Below are 25,070 nucleotides of genomic sequence, written 5' to 3'. Positions count from 1 at the left end.
TTCCTTTTTGAAGAAACAGAATGAAGGCCGCCCACTCTCCTGCCCTCCTGAGAATCCGAAGTTTTCCCTAGTTACTGCCCCACACCTCTCAAAATCAAGCTCTGTTTTCAGGGCTCCAGAGGATAAAAGCCTGCCACATACAACAGAAAACAGAGATGTCTAATTTTTAATGTTTCTCTCTCCTTCCCATTACACAGGTGAGGACTTATTAGCTGATATGGTCACTGAAGGCCTCTTGCTGGTTTTTTGAGTACCATTCAGAGCAGGTCACCAATCAGTTCACATCTTGCAGTGGTACATGGGGACACCTAAGGACACAGTGATTTCCATAGGCAGCAAACAGAAAGACTTGAGCCAGTGAGGGGACAGAGATAGACAGCAGGGGTCATCACACCCGAGACATGGAAGTGCAGAGACAAACACATGAAATTAATTACCAGCTGCATGATGGTTAGGTAACGCTTCCACCATAGGTAACGGTGCATTTGTGGTCCCAGGCTGGCCAGGGCATAATAGCTGTACATGAAGATGTGTACAAAGGAGTTTAGCATCCCAATAAAGAAGGCTGAGGAGTAAAGAAGACAGGATGAAGAAGACACACAAACCATTTAAGACTAACCCTGTGATGAGCCCACAGCCACTACGACGATGCTGTGAAAATACAACACATCACACCTATGCATGAACCTTCAATCCAGACTCTGCCTAGGAAGAATGTCATATTCTCCCTTCTCCTTTCAGCATATCTCCATCCCATATCTAGTGTTCAGAGACAGAGAAGAGCTTCAACGGCAGAGGAAAGAATTCTTGATCTTCTGACCTAAGCATTTCATCCATTTTGGTATCAAGACCGTGTAGTCAAAATGACTTCCCAAAAAAGAAATACCCCAGAATGTTGTATAGGGCCTACCTATAGTGGTCTAGTTCTCTCTGTCAGTTACAGGTGCTTCTCTTTGGTGGGGCAAAAAGGAGAATCAGCCTGGATACAGACTAGAAAAGGAGTGAGGACTAGGCTGGACCCATTCAGAGCAGGAGAGCTAGAACCGGGGCTGCTGCACCAGGCCCAGCTGAACAGGGACTGAGAGAGCACTGGTATGGGTGAAGATATATAAGTAGACCTTCTACAGGATGTTATTGTTTGATTTGGACAAGGAATGAGTGGCACATTCTCATTTTGGATGAGGCGGTGAATATAGCACTCTAAATAGCCCAAAGAGCTGAGCAGATGGTATCAACTGAAACACACGTATTTTTCACACCTGTGGAAGTAGGTGAGCTCCCTACCTGCCAGTCAGGCCATCTGCACTGTTTATGCTATCTCCACAGCAGAAGAAAAATTGAAACACAAGGTGTCTACAGAAGCATACCTTGTCCTCCAGGCACATATTTGACCCCTGACCACCAGTTGAACAGCATCGTGCCATGATGGTACACATGCAGAAAAGTCACCTGTTCTTGTTTCTTGCGCAGAATAAAGAAAACCTGAAAGAAGAGAGACAAAGGAAAATCTTGAATTGATGTGTTTAGACAAAAGATTTTACACTAAATGTGGTAAGAATATGATTCTGAATCTCCCAAACCCATTTCCTCTGCTGCAGATAAAAACTGCTGAATTTCAACACATGCAATAGATCGTATATTATCTGGCATGGGGAAGAACTGGAAGGTAGAATTTCTTCCACAGAAGCCCAGCAATTTTTAACTTTGGATTCAGGTCCCAAGGTCCAAAGGAGACACATTTGAATGTCAGACTGAGCTTCCATATAATTTGCAGCTGCTTGCGTCTGGTCCTTTTCAGTTCATGGGTTAGATGTTTATGGGTACCAGAGAATGATCCACAGAAAAGTGTTGTGTTGTGTTGAATGCCCAAGCTCTTCTGGAATTTGCATAGTAAAGAGAATTATGTTGGCAGATGAATACGTGTTATGTCACTGTATTTCAGCACGCACATGCACACACACATGCATACAAAGCGAATCTGCTTTTCAGGGACTCAGGACTGACATAAAGCTGCTTTTGTTGATGATGGAAACAGTGACAAAATTGGTCAACCCAATGGAAATAGGCCTAGGAGGGCTCCACATGTTGATTCACTTTTCAGACAGTGTGTTGTCAACTTATCCCCCAAAGAGCACTAGTCTGTGAAGTCTTAGACAGGCTTGGACACAGTTTACTCCTGCTGACCAAGCAGAGAGATGGGATTCCCTTGTTCAGTCAACTATTTGTAATACAAGACACCTGAAGACAAGCTACAAAATGGTACTGTCTTCAGGTTAACTTTCAATTTCACACGGGGCACAAACCTTTAACCCACAACTTTGGGATTATCTGTGGCAGTAAAAATACCGGGACACATACTTGTACATTTCCAGTTTCTTTACTGCCCAGCTAACCGCTATTATTCAGACAGATGGATACTGTCTGGCAGCCTTAATCAACTGGTAGCTGATAACTTGGGGGACCATGTGGCAATAGCCACCATCAAAGCTCCTCCCCTAGCGCTGTTGTTAGGAGGGAATGCCCACCCGCAGGAAGGGTGCTGGGGAGCGAATGCGTGCAGCCACTGCGACAAAGACCAGCAAACTGGACAGCAGTGGTTCTTTTGTTCTGGAAAGGAGCTTTTGAGGAAGCCTAGCAGTATGATAGCCAGTGGCGGTGCTGGACTCTTGCAGGCCAAATGCTGTCAAAAAATAGCACGATGAAGCTGAGCCCTCTTCTTTAACAGTATTAGCCTTATTCCCACAAACAGGCAGAGCAGAACACATGAAAACAGCATTTACTGAAAAGCATCAACCAAATCAATACAGGATCAACTGAGGACACTAGTTTTTGGCACCCTGCCCCTTTCCGACAAGGAAGCGATTTATTTACAGCACTAGTCCCACCATGGAGCGGAGCCGAGTCCTCCTTACCGTATCAAGCAGCTCGATGACTTTGGAGAAGAAGAACCACCAACACACTCTTGCCATCTGCTGGGCAGCACAAGGAAAAGCTGTTAGACCTCAAAGCAAAATCACTGTTCAGTCTCACTGCCTGAGATTTTCAACTATGCACTATGTGAAGGCTTCCCACCTGGGATCGACAGCGAAAGGGAAAAACTAAGGGGATTTTTTTTATGGCTGTTGCCTTTTTTTTTTTTTTCCTGTTGATCTGTGGGGAGGATAGGCATTCAGGGCTGCTTTGGCTGGTCAGATGATTGGTTTGCTGATTTGCTTGCTCTTTGATGAGGCAAGGGTGAGCTGCTCAGAAACTGTTTCTAGCCTGATGGCAAGTATTAAAAAAACTGAAAGGATAATACCCATGCTTGCATCTGTTCAAAGCCTATTTATATCTGGAAGCAAAGCATAATAGGTTTGAATTCAAACAAAAAACTCATGCAGTATTTTGGAAAGGTGAAGCTGGTGGGAACCATCTCACCCTGTGATGACCAGAAAAGGAATAGTTTAGCCAAAGCCCTCCGCTAAAAGCAATGCTGAGTAAGATTTATGTCATGCAAATTGATTTTCGTGTTGATAGTGATCACCCAGAATCCTTAGATAGTCAATGGAGAATCACATATATTTCAGACATAATTTGCAATATCTACACTAGACATCTATCTTCAGATGGTAGGATCACCCTCTCTCCAGTGATCAAAGAGGGAACTTCGATGGCTATGTTGACTGAGATGATTAATTTATAGAGAACTAAAGCAAAGTACAACGGTTGAAGCAGACAATTCAGTGAAATAGATTTTACAAGCAACAAACTGGAGTAAAAGCCTTCTTTATGAGCAAAACAATCTGCATACCCATGGGAGGAGCAGGGCCTAAGGCAAGCTTTGTATAGAACTGTACCCTCATTCCTAGTTCACTTCGGCTGTAATCCACTGGCTGGCACAGGTAGCTGTAGTCGTCCAAGATTGAAGTTACCAGAAACTGAAATAAAAGAAAAGCAATAGAGATCCCTTTTCTGTTCAACACCATCTGTTCCAAAAAGATGTGCCTATTAATGCCAAAATAATAGGGTATTAATCTAGTACTCACTGACAGAAAATCCCTGTAATTTATAAAGTGGAGCAAATAGTAAAAACCTAAAACAAAGTGCTTCACATCCTGTTTGGAATCTGAAAAAGAAAATTCGGTATGGGCATATTTGTAACTCTTTATGTATTCACTGGAGTGCTCAAAAACACTTCAGTAGGAACAGTGAATTCTAGGCTTCAGAATGTTTCTGAAACTACACTGTTTTCCTTTGCAAAGATTCCATACTGTTTTATTTTGGCTGGTTGCATTTGCCTATTAATTGGACAGACAAAACCTGGACCGAGTAACCAGTATAACTGAACAACCAAGCACAGACAAGCAGTTTTCATACCTGTCCTCCGATTGAGTAGTATTTGCTCAAAAATATTGCAATTTGCTTTAACTAAATGTAATGATTGTGTTATAAACTAAAAGGGCAAGTTTGTCGACATCAAAATGCTTTTTCAAACCTATTCAGCCATGTTCCCTTGAAGACTTTTCAGTGGCCTACACAAACTAGGGAAAGGCTTGTAGACAGGCTTATGTACTGAGAACAATCAGAAAACAATGTCATCGATACTCTCAGCAGCAGGAAGCTGAAGTGTGCTTGGCACTTTCGGGGAGGACTGCGTAAGTCTAGAAAAGCAGTTCTCTTTCTCAGAGATGTGTCCCTCACCAGCCAGACCCAAGACGAAATGAGGAGTTTCCACATCCTCTGTATGCTCTGTGTCTACCAGGGAGATCTCAACTTTCAACTCGTTCAGTCGGGAACCTTTCAGTGTTAATTTTATGAATGAGAGGAAGATTGAGAAATGAGAGGAAATGAGGTATGCTTTGGAAATAATGCTTTCAACGGGGCAATACTGCTTTTCCTGTAGCAAAACCTGGACATGTCCAAGTCAGCTCCCACTCCCTTCATTAGAGTCCATCAGCAAAAGCTGTTGAAATGGCTCTGGCTTTCAGACACTTCCCGGATGCTTACCTAGGAGCCAATCCCGTCTCCTCACCTCGTAAAACATGTAGCTTGATAATGTCATCATGGCTAGATTGTAGGCAATCAGCAGGCCTCGCAGCTTCAGTGGCTTCCGCTGACGCATGCAGAAGGGCCCCAGCGCCACGACAAAGAGGTAGAAGGCAAAGAGAAGTGTGACTGGAAGTGGAGAGTAGACCAGAGGCCACGGGTCTGTCCTTGGATCTGAAAAGCAAAACACACAGGCAAAGCTGGCACATCACATACGCTGTAGGGCAAATACATTTAATTACTTCCCTTTAGCATGGTCTCTGCGGCATGCTCTCTGGCAGGAAGAAAATTGGTGTCTCACGTGTCTGTACAAGGCAGTACCACAGTCCTTCTCCTCCCCTGGAGCTCCATGTGCCAGACTGTGCTAAAAGGCTTCAGCACGACATTCAGTTTGGGACTGGAATACTATAAGACTGCTCTGCTGAGCACCAGCCCTCTGCAGCACAGCAAGGAACAGACCTTTCTTGTCAGGACCTGGAGCCCCCACCACAGGCTGCGAGACTGTCCCACACACATGGGCAAAAGAAGTAGTTCAAGAGACAAGCAGCAGGGATGCACAGAACAAACCAAACGGTTTCTGGCGCTTCAGGAGTGTAAATCTTTACAGCTGAACAATAAAATTGTTTCAATGACTGGTGTTATTTCCTTCCTGCCCCACAATGCTCAAGACATCTGAAATTTTCCACCCCTTCATTTTCACATCTCCTCATAGGGTTGACTCTATTAAAAGCACGCCATTTCAATGGAAAATGACACAGGAAAAACACTTTTCCCTGCTAAAACTGCTCTTCAGTCCTACAGCAAAGGAAAGATCAACAGATTTTCTGTCATGCCACCTCCTCCTAAACCTGCCTCATCCCTGACACACAGAACTGCAGGATACATGGTATCTGCAAAAACATCACAGTTCCCATTCATGCTTTCATCTCCTATTCCCATTCTGGTCATTGCTCTGCTAAACTCCCTCAGTATCTCCCTTTGCTTCTGGACCTGCCAGCCCCAAGCCCTAGACCCCTCTCACTGTTCTAGGCCTGGGATCCTCGCAGAAGTCCTCTATTGAATTTTGGTCCTTGGCTCAATGGTGAGCTCATGGACCTCAGGGTATTTTTTTTTTTTAAATGCCACCCCTGTCCACATGACTCTCTTACTCCCCATCCCTTCTAAACCTTCCAGTTCTTTACTATTCCTGTTATGGGCTGTGTCAAGAATCATAGAATTGTTATGGCTGGGATGAGACCTTTAAGATCATCAAGTCCAACCATTAACCTAGCACTGACAATTTACCACTAAACCATGTCCCTCAGCACTACATCTACATGTCTTTTAAATACCTCCAGGGATGGCAACTCCTCCACTTCCCTGGGCAGCCTGTTACAAAGCTTGACGACAACCCTTTCAGTGAAGAAATTTTTCCTAATATCCAACCTCAACTTCCCTTGGTGCAACTTGAGGCCATTTCCTCTTGTCCTATCGCCTGTTACTTGGGAGAAGAGACCGACCCCCACCTCTCTACAACCTCTTTTCAGTGTGCTCATATGTAAAAAAGTGTGCTCATATGAGGATCGTGGTCCTTCAAGGGTTGTTCTTCACGTTCACGCTATTTATGTGGAAATTCCTATTTAAGACAGCATTTACACCTACCTCCATTTTCAATGATCCAGTTGTAGAATTGCTGAGTTTTCTGCCAAACTGAAGCCATCACAAGTTCTGGAAAGAAATTAAAATTAGCATCTCCAGGATCAGATTAACCACTTTTATCCTAGCCTTGACTGAGTCTTGAATAAGGAGCCTCCTTAGACAAAGGCTCAGGATTACAGCTAATGAAAAGAAAATAGTTTGCTCTCCGTAGAAATTTAAATTTCGTACCAGAATTAGGGTCAGGTTTAAAAAAGGAAGGAAGAGAACACCCTGCAATGATTAGCTACTTAACTTCTATTTCCAGCTTTTGATATTTTGTTGAAGTTTCGCCTCTAAAAATACTCTGAGTAGCTGCCTGCAAAATACCAGAGCCAAGAGCTCTGTGTACCATGTTGGGAAATTGGTCACGTGGCACTTTTTCCTAAAGCAGTGTAGGCACAACATTCACACAAGGACACACACCGGGTGGCATAACTGCATCCTTCTGCAGGCGTTCTTGGAGATTCGCACTGCTAGCAGGCAGTTTGGGATTAATTCAGTACTGCTGCAACTCCAGAGATGTTAACTGAGTTACGTTGGTTATTTGGCTTTCTGAGGCCTGGTTTATACGTTAAGTTTGTTTTGCTTCATCTCGTATATATTCTATAATATAGTATATGAAATTAGAATACTCATATATAATACGATGCTCCTCCTCTTCCCTTCTTTCCTTTAGCAGGGAGATCTTCTTAATGGCATTTGGAAGTTCACCTAGAAAACACTTTTCTGCGGTTACTTTCAACAGCTTGTGTTATCTGCCCTAGTTCTGTCCGTTAGCAAATACACAGGACCAGCTTCCTTCCAGTTTCATCTCCTCCCAGTATAGAGAAAAGCACATTTTCTCCTTTGACTTCTAACAGACTGCTGAGTACAAGAGTAGCCGCGCTTCCTTTGCACCTGTCCCCTACTCTCCTGTGCCCACTGGGCTCCTGCAACAGCACTACTGCTTGTGCAATACACAGCAGAGAAAACTGTAGCCCAATATAAGGCCTCTTATACTGGTATAAATGTGTCTTGTGGAGCCTTATTAATATGAACAGTTTCTTAACACCCAGACCCCATAGTTCTGCTGGAACTACAAATGCATAGAGCGTGCCTGGCACCGTTTACCAACTGTACTTCTGACTTTGCACATCTGGATAAAACCTGTTCAAATTAACAAGGCGTTGCTGTATCCTAGTTGTATACAGACTCACTCTGGTGAAACGTGACACGCAACGAAACCTACGCCCCCCTGGCTGCAGACCTCACAGCCTGGCATGCGACCGCAGATACAGCACCATGTGGGTGACAGAAGCATACTTGCCCAAATTTCTCTCCGGCAGTCAATCACTGCAGTCAAACCCCTTTTTGGTGCGTTTCTCTGACACGCACCCCGAGACCCTCAGCACAAACACATCTCATACGCATCCTGACACAGAGACACACGCCCTTGTAATCCGGGCCAAATCTGCCAGCAGAGAGATTAGACAGTGATTATCAGCTGGCTCAGAGTCAATCCAGCAGGGATTTCATACGGTTAACATGCCCTCAAACAATCCATACGCATTCCAGCTCACTCCACTCCGCTTCCTCTGCCTCCCCCCAGCTGTCAGCCTGTAATGAAGGGGGAAACCCAGGAAGCGGGAACAGACTTACCCCAGCAGTGCAGCTGGCTTCGCGCCTCCCTTTCTTCAGGGGCGTCCTCAGCACGCAGCCGCTGCTTCTCTCACTCCGGCTGCATGTGGCAGGCAGCAAAACAAGAAGCTGCAATTAAGCAGCTTCAAAAAAGCAGGCGCCTTTCTCCTCGGCTTTCTTCTCTGCAGGTGAGGTGAGTACGTCACCTGCTGGGTCTCACGCAGGGGTGGTGGGTCTTCACACCTCTTAAGCACGATTCAGGGTCTCCCAGCAGTACCCACTGGTAAAACCGCGGCGAGCTGCAGGCACCGTGGTGTTGTCTCGTAACTTTGCCGGAGTGGAGGTTACATCACATACTCCTCCCCCTCCCTCTCTTGCCTCTCCCCACATGATTTATCAGATTAGGGGACCGGAAAGAGGAGGAAAACGAATGCGGAAGAGGACTGGGATTCCCCAGGAGTGAACCACTGACCTTTAGTGTCACGCTTGGGAGCCTGGCCAAGTGGGAGCCAGGCCAGCATTTCTTCTGCAGTTTTCTTCAGGACATGCCATGACAGCGTTTCAAATAGTAAAAGATGAGGAATCATGCCTGGACAAGACCCTGGAAAACAGTCTGTTTGGAGCACTCCTTCAGCCCATCACAAGGGGCTGTCAATGAGCCTTTTGTGCATTCAAAGTAAGTCCAAACCATAAAATGAGGGAGCAGAGAATGGTGGGAACACCCATCCACTCACTCACTCTGGGAGGGCAGAGCACAGTCAGCTGGAGTCACCCCTCCGTATCCAGCCTCTGTCTCTAGGGGAGTCACGTTTACTGTTTTTAAAGATATATGAAAAAATCGTGAGGAGTTTGACAGTCTCCCCCTTCGTGATCTCCAGCAACCATATCAAGGAAAAACACAGAGAGCCTTAGTCGGCAGTGGCTCAAGTCAGTAATTGCAGTGCATGTGAGTCAGTCCCACGTGGAGGTACCAACGCAGAACCAGCACCTGGGCCCCATCCCACCAGGAAATAATGCAAAGCCACATGATGGGGTTCTGCTTGGTCACCTGAAGTGCACCTGCACCTGCAGCGTAGATACGCCCTCTTATTTTCCCAGTGGGCACATTTTACTAGCAGAACTCTGAAAAAAAGAGGGTAGCGTCATGCCGTGTACCACTGCGTTGTGTCTGTCACTAGATACATCACAAATACTGTTGAAGGGCAAAATGCCAAAGATCAGCTTTTGAAAGCAGGATAATTAGACATGCCACGTGGTGGTAGTTTTTCGTTGAAACACATCACTTGTTGATGCTGATGGACAACTACTGTGTTTCCATGGCTTGTGGCAACTATGAAAGAAATTAAACAGATACTTTTGGAAAAGGTTATTTAGGGTGTAGGCTTTGCGTTGTAGGGGTGGGGGCCTCAGAAGGGCAACCCAGTTTAGGATAAGGTTTGACTGACCTTTGGTGACATATTGGGTTTTTTTTTTCTGTTGATCCAGATTGTCGATTCAGGTTCAGGGACACAATGATAGTGAACATACCATTTTTTGCAGAGCTTCCTATGAAGGCCCTTTCTTGAAGTTTGTACTTGCTCACTAACCAACAGGTTTAATTTCTAAAGTTTTGGTGCCCAAATCCTTAAAAAGATTTGATTATTTATCTGTGTGAATCAATGGAGGTAATAAATCAGACCAGCCCTTTCTACCTGTCTATTATCTGTAGATGGGACTGTATTTTATTACTCCTGTCTGGTAACTTTAAGTAATGTTTGTTGAACTATTTAAATTGATGTATAAGACTCGGAATTACAGACACAAACTTTTCCATCAAACTTTTTTACCCTGGTGAAAAACATTTGGCTGAAGTGAATTTTCACAAACACATTGCATTTGGGGCAAAGTATTTTATTTGTTCATGTGAACTGAAATGATAAAAAAAAACCAAACATGAACCGTATTTCATTTTTTAAAACCTGCCCTGTTCCTGAAGTATTCCCAGTGGTACTGTTGCGGGTGTTCACTAGCATGGCTGGCAGATGGAGATATGACATCAGTAACATGGTACTTTTACACTCCGAGAATGGGCGTCCTTTGATGGATGTGAGTACAACTGTGAGGGCAGCTCTGTGGGGACCACACACAAAAGCCATTGGGGCCTTCAGTTTCAGCCAAAACTCAATAGAAAAAACATTGCTCCTTCACTGAAATAGTATCAGGGGAGCTCTGAATGCCAAAGTGAATTGGGTTTTTCATTCAGTGATTTGTCAAAAAAAAAGGGTATTGCAGGAACATGGATGCCACAGTAATAAGCAACTCAGTTATGTACAATATGTGACAGCTCAAATAAGTCAATCAGAAATTTAAAAGATTGCATATTCTAACTATTTTAAAAGCTGGGCATCTCCTGCATGTAGCATGGGTGTTTGCCACAAAATCATTACCGATAACAAATACCAACAGTAAAACAATTCTGAGAGCTTCTAGACAATGCAGGTTTTGTGATTTGGTCCTCTGATTGCTGTTCCTTCCGAAGAAAACTGTACTAAAAGCACAAATTAACAAAACAAACCTGTTTCAACACTTGAAAAAAACAAGGAGCAGTGGGCCAGTTTTATCTGGATATCCAGGCTACGTCATGGATATGCTCTCAACACCACAGCAGAGGCTTATCAGATCTGATAGGCCTGGGTGCTTTGCTTTTCCTACCGGCACTTCATATGAAGGAGGTGTACTTTGTCGAAGTCCAAAACCTACTGGGTTCTAACCTCATCTCTTGTAGCAATGCTCTTTGTAGCTGTGAGCAATAGCAATTTAGCTCTCTTTGATCAAAATTACTTACCCACCTAAAAAGTTTCTTTTAATATAGATAAAATTGCTTGAAAAATGAGAACTGCTTCTTGCTATTAATCAAACTGTTTCACCAAATTTAAGACCTATTTTTAACTTATCTGATCTTTGAACCATTGATATGTTATTACTTCAGTTATCCGCTGAATCCAGGCCAAGTCCTATAGGGCAGGAAAGTCTCAGATCCGATATCCCATTTCTGTTCATTTCCACAATGTTACAAAGGTATAAGCCACGCTCATACAACACCAATAAGCAACAAGAAATCTTCCTGAAAAAAAATGACTAAGTTTACCAATCAAGCAAACTGACTTTCTATATGAGCTTCTAAACTGCAGGGATGCATGGGGTGATAGTGAAAGCAGTGACAGACAAGATCTCTTCTGTAGCAGAACACACCTTCAAGTGATATCGCCAGCCTGCTGAAATCAACAAAACACCAAATAATAGCAGCAGGAATTTTAAGTTGGGTCTAAGAATATCTAACCAGTTAAGGCACCACAACCTTAGCTACCAGCACACATTTAAAGATCTGAGGTGGCCAGATACCTTCTAAAATTTGCATATACCTGGCCCTTGGAAAACTCGAATGGCATCAAATTCATCTCATATGCAATTAAACTGAACCAAATCTCTCAAGTGTTTTATGCATGCAGATATTCATATCAGTGTTTTATATGCAGATATTTAAAATTACTTGTAACTTATGTATGAAACTGATGCCACCTGATCAGGAATGAAGTCCAAAGGAAGATGTACGCCACTAGTTTGCAGCATACATCTCTGGTGGCACTTTCATGACCAGCTTCATCTAGCATGGAGGGTCCTGGAGCTGGAAAAATGCTTCAAAAAGATGTAAATGTCAGAGCTGCAGATGCCACAGCACAGGAAGGAACCCAAATCTCTCATTCAGCTCATATCTACAGCTGCACTCTTGCTAAGCAAGGTCTACAGGTAGTTATGGAATAACATACCTCCTAGGGTGGGTGTACCTAAGTAATAAGAAGTTCAAGGACAGGATTAGATTGTCAACACTACCAGCAGATGAAGCACTACCTTACTCCTTGGCAAGACCATCCTCCAAAGAAAGCTCTGAACTCCTGAAATGGCATCTTCATGAGCTTATTTGTTGAGGAAGGTTCATGTAATCTCCCTTACTTCACGCTCTTTAACAATCACATCAACTTTCAATTGCTAACAACAGAAATAAATAACAGCTGTTTTTATGAGTATTCTCTCAACAATGGGTAACATAATAATAGGTGTTTTTACAGCAATAGAGTTTCCTACAGAATAATAATTGAATGACTCAGTTTGTTTTGCTAATATGCAATTACCAGCTCATATATGTTTCTGGAGAAATACAGTGATTTCAGGTGACAATCAACCATCATTAAACCACTCTGAAAACCTAACCAAACTTTTCAGTATATTTGGGTCCAGTCCACAAAGGTCTTGTGCATGAAAAATCCAAACCCATATATATTTAAAGCAAACAGAAGCCCTTAAGATGCACAGTGAAGCAGTTGAAGGAAGAAGCTCCTTCTGGCACAAGGATTCTGTTTCTTGATTGCCTCACTTACACACCATGCAACCAATTGCACAGACCTTGGAAGGTTTAGCACAGATTACAGGAAGAAAGGTTTTGGCAGAGGTACTGAGCAGCCTGTCTCTATGCAGAGGACTGGAAGATTACAGCAGCTCTTGCGTAAATTATGGTCTTAAACCCCAGCATTTTAATTCTACCAGCATAGATTTTTCAGTTTCATTATTCTGCATACAATATATGAGGCATACCCTGTCATCTCAGAAGAGTCATCCTATGCCTCAGTTTCCAAATCTGTAAAATAGAAGGAAAACTTGCCTATCTCATAGGATCATGGTGAAGGTGACCTGCAGTTAGTGTACAGCCATATCAGCCATATTCTGCCCATCTGGGTGCAAGAACAGGGTTCTGCTTCTGGCTCTGAGGCTATTGTCTTTGTGACCTTGGACAACTGATTTCAGATGGCAATCATCTTACAAGATGATACAAAATTTAGGTGTCTACCTATAGGTATCTACATCTGATTTAGCTTCTATTATATTTAGGGGAGCTGTAAGGACTGATTCAGCTGCCCACACATAGGAACCTATTGACATTCAGCGTGCCCTAAGGTACCTCACCTAATCTCCTGCTGCTCCTGCAAAGGATTCCTGCAGGTTCTGTGCCATATCTGGGAGCTCCACATGGATATCAGAGCTATCTTAAGGCATCTCCAGAGGCAATAGATACCTATGTGTCAGCATCTGAATTGAGTCCTTGTTGCTTCTATGCCCACCTTTTGTCAGTCTTACCTACTTACTTGACCAGTTATTTGAGGTAAGAATCTTCTCTCATTATGTGCTTTTGTGACCAAGCATCAGTGTTGGTTGTTGGAGCCTGAAGCAGACCCGTCTCCAAAAGTGCATTCCCAAACAACTTCTAGGCCTAGAGAACTCAGAAACCTTTGACTTTCACCTCAAAATCTACTGACCTTTCGTTGTGTCTTGAATCGGTATTGTTTCAGAGTTGGACTGTGACTGGTGATGTGATTCACACTAACTTACTATAAGGTTTCCCAAATCAATACATACACATATGAGCACAAACATACAAACACACACCACTTGAGCGGTCGTGCACACACACACATAGGAGTTTTTAACTGCTAGGACCAAAGGTCCCTTCGCAACAGACGACTCCAATTAGGCAACAGGTGCCCCTTTTTACGGAGGCACAGAGAGATATTTGGATCCAGTAAAGTATAAGAACATCCATGCTCATAAGAGCTAATGTGTACATAGAGAGGTGGATGAAATAGAGGCTAGCCTACAGTTAAAATTTCCATCTTCAAGTTTGGTGTAGTCACAATGCATCAGCATTCCTCAGCAGGCAATAACTGAGACTCGAGGGTTGACTTGCCCCGGCATTTTAATCCTCCAGGTATCCACCTGAGCAGCATCCCTACTCAGGAGAGATGCTGATCACAGCCTGCTGTGATCCAGAAGAGCTCAAAGGGTCTCTCTAGAATAGCTACTTATAGGGAGATAATTGACTTTCGTCAGGTATTTTTCTACTCCAGCCCAACTCAGACAATGGAATATTCTGGTACTTTCCATCAGTTGTGCAAGTCCAGAGCTTGCTAGATCTTGGAGTTCTGGTATCACCTCCCTTTGGCCATGATCCAGGTAGAGATGTACTAGGCTGTCAGGGGGTGATTGATTGCCATTACCGTTCCTAAGGAATAGTGGAAGCAGAAGCCAGGTGCGTTAAGGGAGTGCCTTAACACTCTGGTCCTTTGTCTTTTGCAATTCATGCCTGACTTCTAGGTTGATATGTGGCCCAGGGACGGGGAATCACACCAAGCACCAAGTGGCCAAGAGAGGTGGAGGGCAGGTTGCACCACCATACTGTCTGATCTGGAATGATGAGCCCTATTTCTTGTTTTCCCCTGTGAAATCAAGGGGATACAAAACCTTTATAAACCTCTCTCTTTGTAATACTTGAATGTTTCAATTCTTTTAAGAATTTTTGTTCTTACATTTCACTCTCACACAAAACAACCAACCGCAGTGAACTGAGAAATTAATTCTGACCAGCTGTTCCTTTCAAAGGGAAAGTACATAATAGTAATTGCAACTGAGCATCCACTGCCATTGGAGAAGGGATTTTTTAATTTTTTCTGCCTGTACCGTGCCTTCTGATATTCCTCCACTATGTGCACCTAGCTGATCAAACATGCCAGTCATACTAGATGCTACTTCAGAGGCTGAAGAGAGATATGACCTACCTGATCAAACATGCCAGTCATACTAGATGCTACTTCAGAGGCTGACAAGAGGTATAAACGGTGCACAGATTTTGTGTGGGCTACCTAAAAATGACTGGGGTTCCCACTACAGGAAAGAGGTTGCTCTCATAGTTGAAATACTGGCATTAGAAGCAAAAAATGTATTCTGGTTTTGAAATCAGGTGCTCTGAATTGCCATACCAACATCTGTCAGCCTCATGGGGATTCTGAAAGTCTAAGACATCTGTACCTCTTCTTGTTCACCCAGCAGATACCCATATGATCTTCCCTCTGCAAAGATGTCTACATCAAATTAGTCTTACCTAAATCTCTCTGTGATGCCACCATGCTTTCATCCCCTTCTGTTTCAGCCTTACACCTCGAGAAACCTCCTCATGGAAATGTCTCGCTCCTTTTCATCTTCAAATCTTTCACACTAATGCCTGCAAATTGCTGGCATGTGGTGGTCAACAGGCAACTGCCAAACCAGGATGTCTCCCTAACTCTTACGACTTTACTTTCTATTTCCATTTTGCCTACTCCTACCTTTATCCTGCCCATGTCTGAAAAGCACTTGATCGTGTCTAACATGCAGATTGCAAGATGTGCAGGGTCCAATTCCCCATGCAGTGACTACCAAAGTACTTATAGTAGCAATAAAAACTGAGGATGCAAAATCCTCTTTCCACCTTTAATGATCTGGTACATCTGCTCGCGGTGTTCTGGAAGCCAAACAGAGCAGATATTTATCGGAGTCAGAAAGTGAACAACTCAACTTTCCAATTTCTAATGGTGGATTGTGTAGCCAATAGGTAGTACATAATGTTCCGATCTCTGTCCATCTAATGCAATTACTGTTTGGAATACAGCAGACACATTCCTGAAATTGCCTTATATTTACAATAGCAAAAAAGTTTCAGTTTTGTTATTGCCCGTCCTTAGCGTCTATCTATGCATGGCCTATGTGAAATAGAAGACTTTGTCTTGAGTTAATATAACTCATAACAAAAGGCATAGTGACATGAAATCTTTACTGAGGCATCATACCTTCCTTCAAATTGAAAGAGTGGCAACTTCCTAACTGGAGAGGACTTGGGCTGGATTCTATACACTGCTTTCACAGCAATGAAAACAGTGTGTATGATCACTGGGGGAAAAAAAGTGCTATTCCCCCTCCATTTATTGCAGAAAACGGATGCAGTTGTGACTCCAGTTTTGGCAGACTCCTTAGGCTCGTGGTGAATCAATCAATAACTAGTAAGGCCATATGCAGTCAAACAGCTGCAGAGCTGCATCCTAAAAGTGACATGAATCCTTTGTGACTCCCTGAGGTGTTATGGAGCTTAATTACTGTTTACATATGCTGGAAGATCTTCGGATAAAAGACAATATGTTCATGGGTAGCATCATTAATGTCACTGTTGCTGCTGGCCAGTACAGTCCTCATAAAGGTGACAACAAATTAGCCAGAGGAATGCAGGAATTCTCTCTCCTCCTGCTGCAGTATGCAGCAATGGGAAACTTCCTGCTTTCCATTGCCCTTCAATAGCATTACATACTAGGGAATGTTAACCTAGCCTATAGTCATAGGTCTTGTCATATTTACAGGCTATCAGGCAAATCCTGAGTGATGATGTAGACTAGCCATCCTGCTTTGGTAGCTCAGTGTACCTCAAGCTGCAATATACTTCAGTCTTCCTTCCTATTTTAACTACTGTAAGAAGTTTGTAACTGATCAAGTCAGGATTGTAAGTGCTCCTGGACTTGCAGTTTTGCCCTTGTTGCCTTACAGTGCTTTGGGACACAATCTTCTATATTCCAGTATAGGAAACACACTCTTAATGATAGTGTACACTCCTAATTGGAAGACAACCCACTACCCTCCTGAGAGGAAAATGCTGATCTCTGCCACAGGAGATACAATGCAATACAAAGCAGATGCTGATGTTGGAAAGAAAGACTATTTCTGAGCATGCAGATCACATACCTCGGTCTCATTTGTTCGTTAAAAAAGTGGATGGTGTACAACTTGTTCCCTTCATGCCTAGCATATCAAGGAAGCCTTTTTGTCATGAAGAGATTTAGATAATTAAAACATGATATAATGACTGTATAGCAAGCAATGCCCAAATGAATGATATAAAGAAAGCAGATAGAATAAAAAGGACCTGTTTCTGCAAAAAATGTTCACATGGATCACGGGCTTCCTTTGAACTAAAGAAATTGTGCACTGAAATTAGAATAATGTGCTAAAGCCCAATTTAATAGTTCCATTTCTATACTAAGTAGGTAAGGCAGAAGCACAGATTTAAAGGTTTCCTGCTGCTCCCTGCAAAAGCATATCCAAAGGTATGCATTTAGGATTCTGATAGTGAAGTCATGTTTCCAGCAGAAGTAGTGATTAGGCTGGTTTGTGCAGTGTCATAATCGCCCTCCACATAATTCATCAGTAGGTCGCTCTCAACCCACTTACAAATAGATTCGCTTTGGGATTTCACAGCCTTGTCTGCCCAGCCCTGTTCCCCAGGAGTAACAGCTTAGCCAAACAACATCTGCCACAGTAAAAGGTGACGAGTGAAGGGCCTAAAGTGACATCTAAGTGCTTGCAGTCATTCTGGGAACGTGGTGATACATCAAGGGAGTTCACTCAGCAGTGGAGGGGAGGCAAGCAGGTTTCCACTCCCACGAGAGGCACTGATTAGTCATAAAAAGGATAGACCAGTTGTGGTCCTAAATTAATAGAATAACCTGCCCCTTGGCAGTATCAGGAAATCGCTTCTGTTGGGTCCCTTACATATCAGTTAAATGGATTATCAGAGCTACCATGTAGATCTCAGGCAAACATTCATTCCCTGTGAGCTACTTGGAAGTCAGCCATAGATGCCAGGGCTCAGTTGTGGACTAGGGACTGATGCCAGTTATTTTATTAGCTGAGCATTTTTTTTTTGCCATGTAGCCATGAGCCTTTGTTCGTGTCTCAGACACGACAGTCTCTTCTTCTGTACTTGGGAACATTAAGCAGCTGGATCTGCTACAAAAACAATCTCTTTAAAACGTTGGTGTGAGTTGGCTTAGCAATAACGGCAGGATGCCCTGCAACTGGGCTACTGGGATAAGTGAAGGAAGTTTTTTATCATAACTAGGTACTACTTAATAGTATGGTAGGACTTTTCCCTTTTCCCACAGAATTTCCTGAACTGTATATGATTTCCAGTAGGTCACCGAATTTCATCTCACTGGACAGCCACCAAAGACATTGAACTTGTCTTCAAACATAGCTACAAACAGGTAACACAAAGAGCGATTGTTTCCAAGCTCGTGGCTGCATGTCACTAGAATTTCACTGTGGATCGTGAGTGGGAATGTTTGAGAAATGTGGGTGCTCTGTGTACCAAACTCACGCATCCCCTGGACAGGATAAAGGAGTGTAACAGAGAAAACCAAAAGAAAGCAATAAAAGGATGAGCAAGTTCTTTTTTACTCTACCTGACAAACTTCAACAACGTAGATACTTCCTCCCCTGCCTGATAAGTGGAGATAAGAGGATCTGAAGAAATTCAAGCACAAGAGGATGCATCTTACAGTAACGTATTCACTTCCGAGTATGTTCTCTTCTGAAGCCTCTCAAATTTGCCTACTTCACTAAAATGCAGTGACCAGTGATGAATCCCACTGTCCAATAAAGAACACCTAAGTGGGAAAAAGAGTGGAATAGTTTATCTAGCTTCAGTCTCTTCTGACACTCTTCATTTTTTTTACATATAGTACTTCTATCAACAGTATTTAATGAACCATTAACTCCTTTATAAATATAGTAGAATGCTGAGACTGAGGCATGCACCAGCATTTGGAGATCCTAGATCCTGGTTATACCATGTCAGTCCAGTTCACTGGACACAGTACAGCCCACAGCTCTGAGTTATTCCTGTGTGAGCAGGGCTGTGTTTACCTTTACGCTTTCTTTGGTATCACTCCTATAAAACAGGGATAACTTCATTACAGGCAACCTGCGAGCCTTACTAGCTCATTAGCAGTTATGCACAATTTTGAAATTCTTCCATTTAGAGACACTGTATAACAACCGCTGGCCTTGTTACCATCAGCATTTAATATGTGCAAGTATTCCTATCTCTGTTCTACCAAGCAGACATAATTTCCCCCAACACCTCCAATCTTCTTCAGGTTTCATTATCACTTTCCTCTTAATACTATCCAAAACACAGGAATCATTACCTTCACATCCTCCAAATCATCTCTCTTCCTGTTCTTCACCTGCAGTTCTCAGCTCCTTTTGAACACAAGCTTGAGAAGAAAGAAGGTAGTGGAAACGGTACAGAAGTCCAGCCTTGGGAGGTATAAATTCACACATCATGTTTTTCTTAGAATTGAAGCCACGTTTGAGAGTGTTATTCTCAATATTAGTGAAAATTTGTAATTCTCAAAAAAACCCAAGACAAACCACCGAAGAACCTTCTGGGAGTTGATTAGTCACTGTCTTGTACTTTGTGCAAGACAAATAAATTTGCGCTGGGCAAATAAAGTGTTAAATGCTGCCAGATCAGCCTGGCAGGATGGTATGCTCCTTGACAAGGACTGAAAGGAGGATGCCTCTGGACAACTAACACCTTCAAATTTGTCAGGGAGGTGATACCAACCGGGCAATGGCCAGGCTTTGAGATGTACTGGTAGGCCCCTGTGCATGCACAGACCTGGCAGAAAAAGCAGTGCTAAGGCTTGAGCCTCAGCATATATGGTGTGGCATGGTTGTAACCTGCCAGACTCACAGGGAGGGCTTGCATTCTGCCATGTCTGGGCACTGCAAATACCCCTTGAAATTGAGCAAGAGTAGTAGCAAACGTACATACTCTATGTACTTTTCTCTTTTTCAACCTAGTTTACTTTCTTATTGTGGTTTTCAGATTAACAGAAAATTGTCACTGACACCTCTGAGCTTTGCAGAATTTCCATATCCCTCAAGTGAGCAAACTAGCAGGCCAAATCTATAAACAGAAAGCATTATGCAATTTAGTAAGACTGCAATAAGTACCATCAGGAACTGTTACAGAGATGGATCCTAATATATATATTTTTATTTCTACCACTAGAGGCCTGTAATGTGCCGTGCATTTGGCAAAATCCACATTATCTGCCAGTGGCACAACAGTACTGTGAGTACAAATTTGCATAATGTTTTTAAAGAAGTTTCTACATATTTAATTTCAACTTCCAAAGACAACTCTCTGCCAATGACAGAGCAAGTTCAAATAAGCAACTACTCAGTGGTTTAATATGAGAGGACCCTTAATAATCAAATCAGATACTATTTATGCATGTGAGAAACTTTCCTCAGCTCTCTTTAAAACTCATGTGTAATATTGCTCAGATTGGAATCTACTGAACAGACACCCAGCCAGCTAGTTTCAAGTTTGGAATAAATGGAAATTTAGGAATAAATCTTCACATCTAGGATGTTTGCGCATTTGATCTGCAAATACAGCACATCTGACATCTTCCCTGTTGTTGGTAGTCTGAAAAAAGTACCTCACCTATGTATAAAGGCTATATTTAATGCTATCAGATAAATATTTTTTTCTTCTAATAAGAGATGGATATCTCCAAAACAATAGTGCTGTTTACAATGTTTGGGGTTTTTTTGTTTCATGTTGGTTTGGCCATTTAATCAGTCTGCTTTGCTCTGATAGGGAAATATTTTCCTTGGGTATAAATAATTTTTTTATTTTTTTTCTGGGGATTTCAGAGGAACCAGTGAGATCTCAGCCTGTAATTGAATCTCTGTGGGTGAAAACAAACCGAGCACTCGGACTGGTGGTTTTCTACTGCTGACACGCTCCAGGCTGCCAACTCCAGGTCTAACCGTTACTCCCTTACAAGCTGGCCATAGGTACGTGGGTAGAGCCACTGACATTTCACAATATTCATTTCGGAGGTTCTGCTTCATACTGAAGAGCCTATTTCTTCACAAGTCACCGCACATGTTTCACTGAAAGTGTTTGCACAGGAAGGTGAGAGATGGCAGCAAAAAATGATTCCTGAGGTAAGATTCATCTCACCTAAGTTTACCCACCTGGAATTTAGATGTCTTCAGCAAACCCACAGCCAGCGGAGGCATACTAGGGTTATTAGGAGGTGAGTCACCGTGCCTATCTGTCAGATCTACCATAGTGCGGCATGAATCACCCGTTAGCAGTGCCTAGCTTTTTTACTAACAACAGAAAGAGCCTAGACAATTAACTGACTTTATGCCTAAGTGTTAGATAGTTCAAGTCAGGCGAAACGTCCCTTTCGCTGCCTCCAGTCTTGTATATCAGCAGCAGTACTGAAAACATGAGGGTCTGAAGGTCTCTGCTTACGGCTCTGTGCAGTAATTTCCCTCCGTGGAATATAATGCAAAGCAAGCAAAGTCTAGTGTAAAGAAATGGAGATTTCTTGATTTGCTGGTGCTTCCTCCCCCATTTCTGTGGGTGTAAAATGACTACATAAAACATGGGAGAGTCAGACTTACCCACAGCCCCTAGGCCAGCCCTCTAACAGCCAACTGAAAGCCCAGCAAAAGGCATGGCTTTGAGACCCCCCACAGCAGGCGCTGTGCTTCCCTGCTCTGCTCTTCCCACATGTGTGGCACTGCCACCATCCCTCTCTGAACGGAGAATCGGGGGTCACAGCAGAGTCTGAGAGCAGAAAAGCAGTGATAAAGCAAAAGAAGGGGGAGTCTGGGGGGTGGAATTGCCTCCCTTGCCACCCAAGCCAAAGCCTGAAGGTGGCTCATCCTCCTCTGCACTAGTTCTCGCACAGCTCCTGTCATGGAAAGCTTCATGGGCCGTTCTTCCCTTCCTTCCCCTTTCCCTCCCTCCCCTTAGCAGTGATCCAAAAAGTCCTCCCTCTCCCTATGAGTGACTTCCCTCACAGTCCTTCCCCAGAAAGTGACTTTTTCTGCTTGGTCATGGGCATATCTGAGTCCTGTTATGCATTGCTCCAGGTACCATACCAGTCTTTAGGCATTTGCTGCACAACCGCATAGCAAATCTGGCACACTTGGTAGAATACAGGTGCAAAGTCAGGTTCTCAGCTGATATAAAACGATGTGGCTCCAGAAAAAAGATGACCCTTAATACGTACTTGGTCACTTGCGTGCAAAATGCCCCTGTAAAGACTTTGAAAGCAGACTGGTTTTAAGTGGGTGCAGCTTTGCTGATTTTAAAACTGTGCTGCTTCTAATTCACACCAGCATGGGAATGTTCGATAACAGCCTTATTGTGCACTTCAGCGCACAGCAAATCCCATCTTCCTACACACAGAAAGGAGGTGTCTTCTAAAATTAAACGTCATTCCAGTTAGCATTGTAACATGCTGAATTTTCATATTGAAATATGGCGTATTGGCATATTGAAGCGCTGATAAACAAATCCTCAGGGCTGAAGCTTCAAACAGGAGAACGGAGCAAAGCAGAATTATGCTGCCTTTCCCCAGCTGTAGATTTGGTGCAGTAACTCTAGGGAACAGAGACCATCTAAGCCTCAGTGTCCCTGGCACAGTTGTATATTTACTTGTTCTGACAAAGCAGAAGAGCCAGAGGACTCGGTGACCCTGGGAAACTTATCAGCTTCTAACTCATGGAAATTTTCACCGTAGGAAGCCAGCATTCCCTTTCTAGGGTTGCTAAAGAATACATGCACCACTGGAGTCATCAGGGAAGGCTTGCTTTCTCCCTTTCTCAAGACCACATCGGTAAGCCGATGCAAACATTGCAAAAGAATAGGTGGGAAGTACGGAACTATCCATTCTCTCATCCCAAAACAAGTCCTTCAGCCTAGCCGAGGCTGCCCTTTAGCAAACAGCTTAGCTCTGCGCACAAGAGACCAGCTCCCTCAGCGGCTCTAAACAGGTCTAGTCGGTCTGACGTCAGGGGACACCAGCTGAGGCTCAGGTCAGACCTTTCTCCTGGGCGCATATGTTTCACAGGACACCAGTGCCATACTGTTGCATTTTAAGCAGTCACTCAACTCCTGTAATTAATAAAAAGCAAAACTAAGCCTTCTGGTGATGGAGGCAGAACGCCTCAGTGCGACTCAGTTGCAAATTGTTTCCCTCTCAACGCTACGCTGAAAAAACGTGGGGAGCCATCAGATGAAAAGGAGGTGATAACAGCCCAGGAACCAGGGCTGGGGATGAAACCTGCCGTCCCAAATTTTATTATCACCACCAACTCTGCAACAAGCTTGCTTTAGCACTTCTGGAAAGCCTTCTCACAGAAAATGGATGTTCACACCAATATCCTTTAGAAAAGTGAGCTCAAACCACCACTGAAAGATGCACAAGTATCACCTTCTCTGCTTCTGCCCACCTTCTCTGGGAGGGAAGGTGTTCATACTGTCCCGATGGAGAGTACTAGCTTAAGCATTAGTACTCTGGAGACATCCCCTCATTCCTCAATCTCTGTGCAACAAACCAAGTCTTTAATGTCCGTTTTACGAACGGCTTCTAAATCTTAACACAGATGATGAAAATACCTGCAATAGGCTGAAGGGAGCTGCCTTGTGGGAGTTTGAGCCCTTGTTTGCTGCAGTGGGTTTTTGCCACCTCTGTAAAGCATTTAAATTAGCAGCTGGATCAAGCTGAGATCCTTGGGTAGTTATCACAGGGAGGCAGACACCTATGGTGGGAAACCAGGTCAGATGAGGTCTGAGCTGCCCTTTCTAGATGCTTCTCTCTCCTCAGATGCAACAGAGGGGCAAGGAGTCACTAACCTACTTAGAGTTCATAGTTATGCAGAATGAATCTAGACTGTAAATATGAAAGAAGAGAGAGCTATCTCTATCTCAGCAGGTTTTCCTGTGGAGCCTGGACCTTCACTGACTAACAGGTTTGGATCAAAGCTCATCAGTTTGGATCATGTCCCACCAGTGCACACTTAGCATTAGATTCATCAGTACCTGATTGTGCAGACATTTCCATGGGCTCCTGAACTGATACAGTGGGATATGTTTTGACTAAAACATACTTTTTGAAAACAAACAAACAAACAAACAAACAAAACAAAACAAAAAAACCACAATACACTGAAATACCAAAATATAAAAAGTAAAAGGCTGGCTTTGATAATTTTATGGAAAAATCCTCAGAAATTGTTAAAACAACATTTGCTTAAGTGAAAAAGTGAAAATGTTGTTTCCCTAATTTTAGGATGACTATGAGCTTCAAATTTTACTTAAAATTAGCTTATTTTAAAGTATTCAACACATTAGAAAAGATCCAAATACAAATAAAGTATTTCAGACTTTGCAAAATGAAATTATTCCAGCAGAGCCATGGAGGTATTTCAGACTCATGAAACCCTAGTCAAAATATTCTTAATCTGTGTTGATTGTTCAGAAGCTGCAGCAGGGGATACGCTGACTAGATATAAGGAAAAGAAAATCACAGTGAGAGTGGTGCAGTGCTGGAACGGGTATTCCAGACTTACCGTGGAATCAGCATGCTTGGAGATTCTCAGACCTTGACTGGAGTGAAAAGCCACCTGTCAACAAGCAGGACGGAAAGTTTGCAGATGAACAAGGGGTTTGCAGGAGCTACCCATGTTCTGGAACATAAACATAGTCAGTGCTTAAATCCTGCAAGCCAGGAAATCACCAAATGCTTATAACCCTAGGTTAGCAAATTATGGGGGGAAATGAAAGAAGCAGCATAGCTACTGCCTTAAAAACACAAGCCTCTGCCTTCTATAAGAGAAGAAATGGCCACATCAAATTGTAGTTAAGTAAAGCATCAACTCTTTCAGGAGCATCATATACTGAAAAAATAGTGCAAAGTATGATCATTCGCCTTCCTGACAAGAGAAATACGGTAGGACTGCTGGGAAAATCAGACACACATGCAAATACACTCGCTCTTATTATGTATGTACACAGAGAGTGTTATTTAATAACAGGATTCCATGCAGTAAAACATATGTACACTTGAAATAATGACAAGTTTCACTTTTTCCCCCGCACTTCAATTTCTTACTGTATGGATATAACTAAAGAACAATTCTTCTTAAGTTGATGGAGGTGCTGCTTCTGCCAGCTTTCTGTTCAGCATACACACTCG

The 25,070-nt window shown here is 43.1% G+C and overlaps 1 protein-coding gene across 3 annotated transcripts in view; it reads right to left on the bottom strand.

Moving 5' to 3' along the window:
- Positions 1-8,797, bottom strand: part of LOC141744151 (very long chain fatty acid elongase 4-like) — a 50,184-nt gene extending 41,387 nt beyond the window's left edge. For 2 of the 3 annotated variants that reach the window (XR_012587351.1, XM_074589486.1), the window contains exons 1-8: positions 8,341-8,797; positions 7,126-7,413; positions 6,667-6,732; positions 5,012-5,199; positions 3,837-3,917; positions 2,913-2,969; positions 1,368-1,482; positions 438-565 (exon numbers count right to left, since the gene is read on the bottom strand). Coding sequence is in view for 2 of the 3 variants with exons in the window: in XM_074589486.1 (XP_074445587.1) it covers positions 438-565; positions 1,368-1,482; positions 2,913-2,969; positions 3,837-3,917; positions 5,012-5,199; positions 6,667-6,732; positions 7,126-7,135 (645 nt within the window). In the remaining variant the exon portion in view is untranslated. Of the gene's footprint in view, positions 1-437; positions 566-1,367; positions 1,483-2,912; positions 2,970-3,836; positions 3,918-5,011; positions 5,200-6,666; positions 6,733-7,125 lie in introns of all 3 variants that reach the window. The other variant, XM_074589495.1, reaches the window with a different exon arrangement.
- Positions 8,798-25,070: the final 16,273 nt, after the last annotated feature.

Source organism: Larus michahellis, chromosome 1, assembly GCF_964199755.1.
Source record: "Larus michahellis chromosome 1, bLarMic1.1, whole genome shotgun sequence".
Lineage (NCBI taxonomy): Eukaryota > Metazoa > Chordata > Aves > Charadriiformes > Laridae > Larus > Larus michahellis.
Note: the sequence above shows the minus strand (reverse complement) of the source record. Positions and strands in the feature narration are given on the sequence as shown.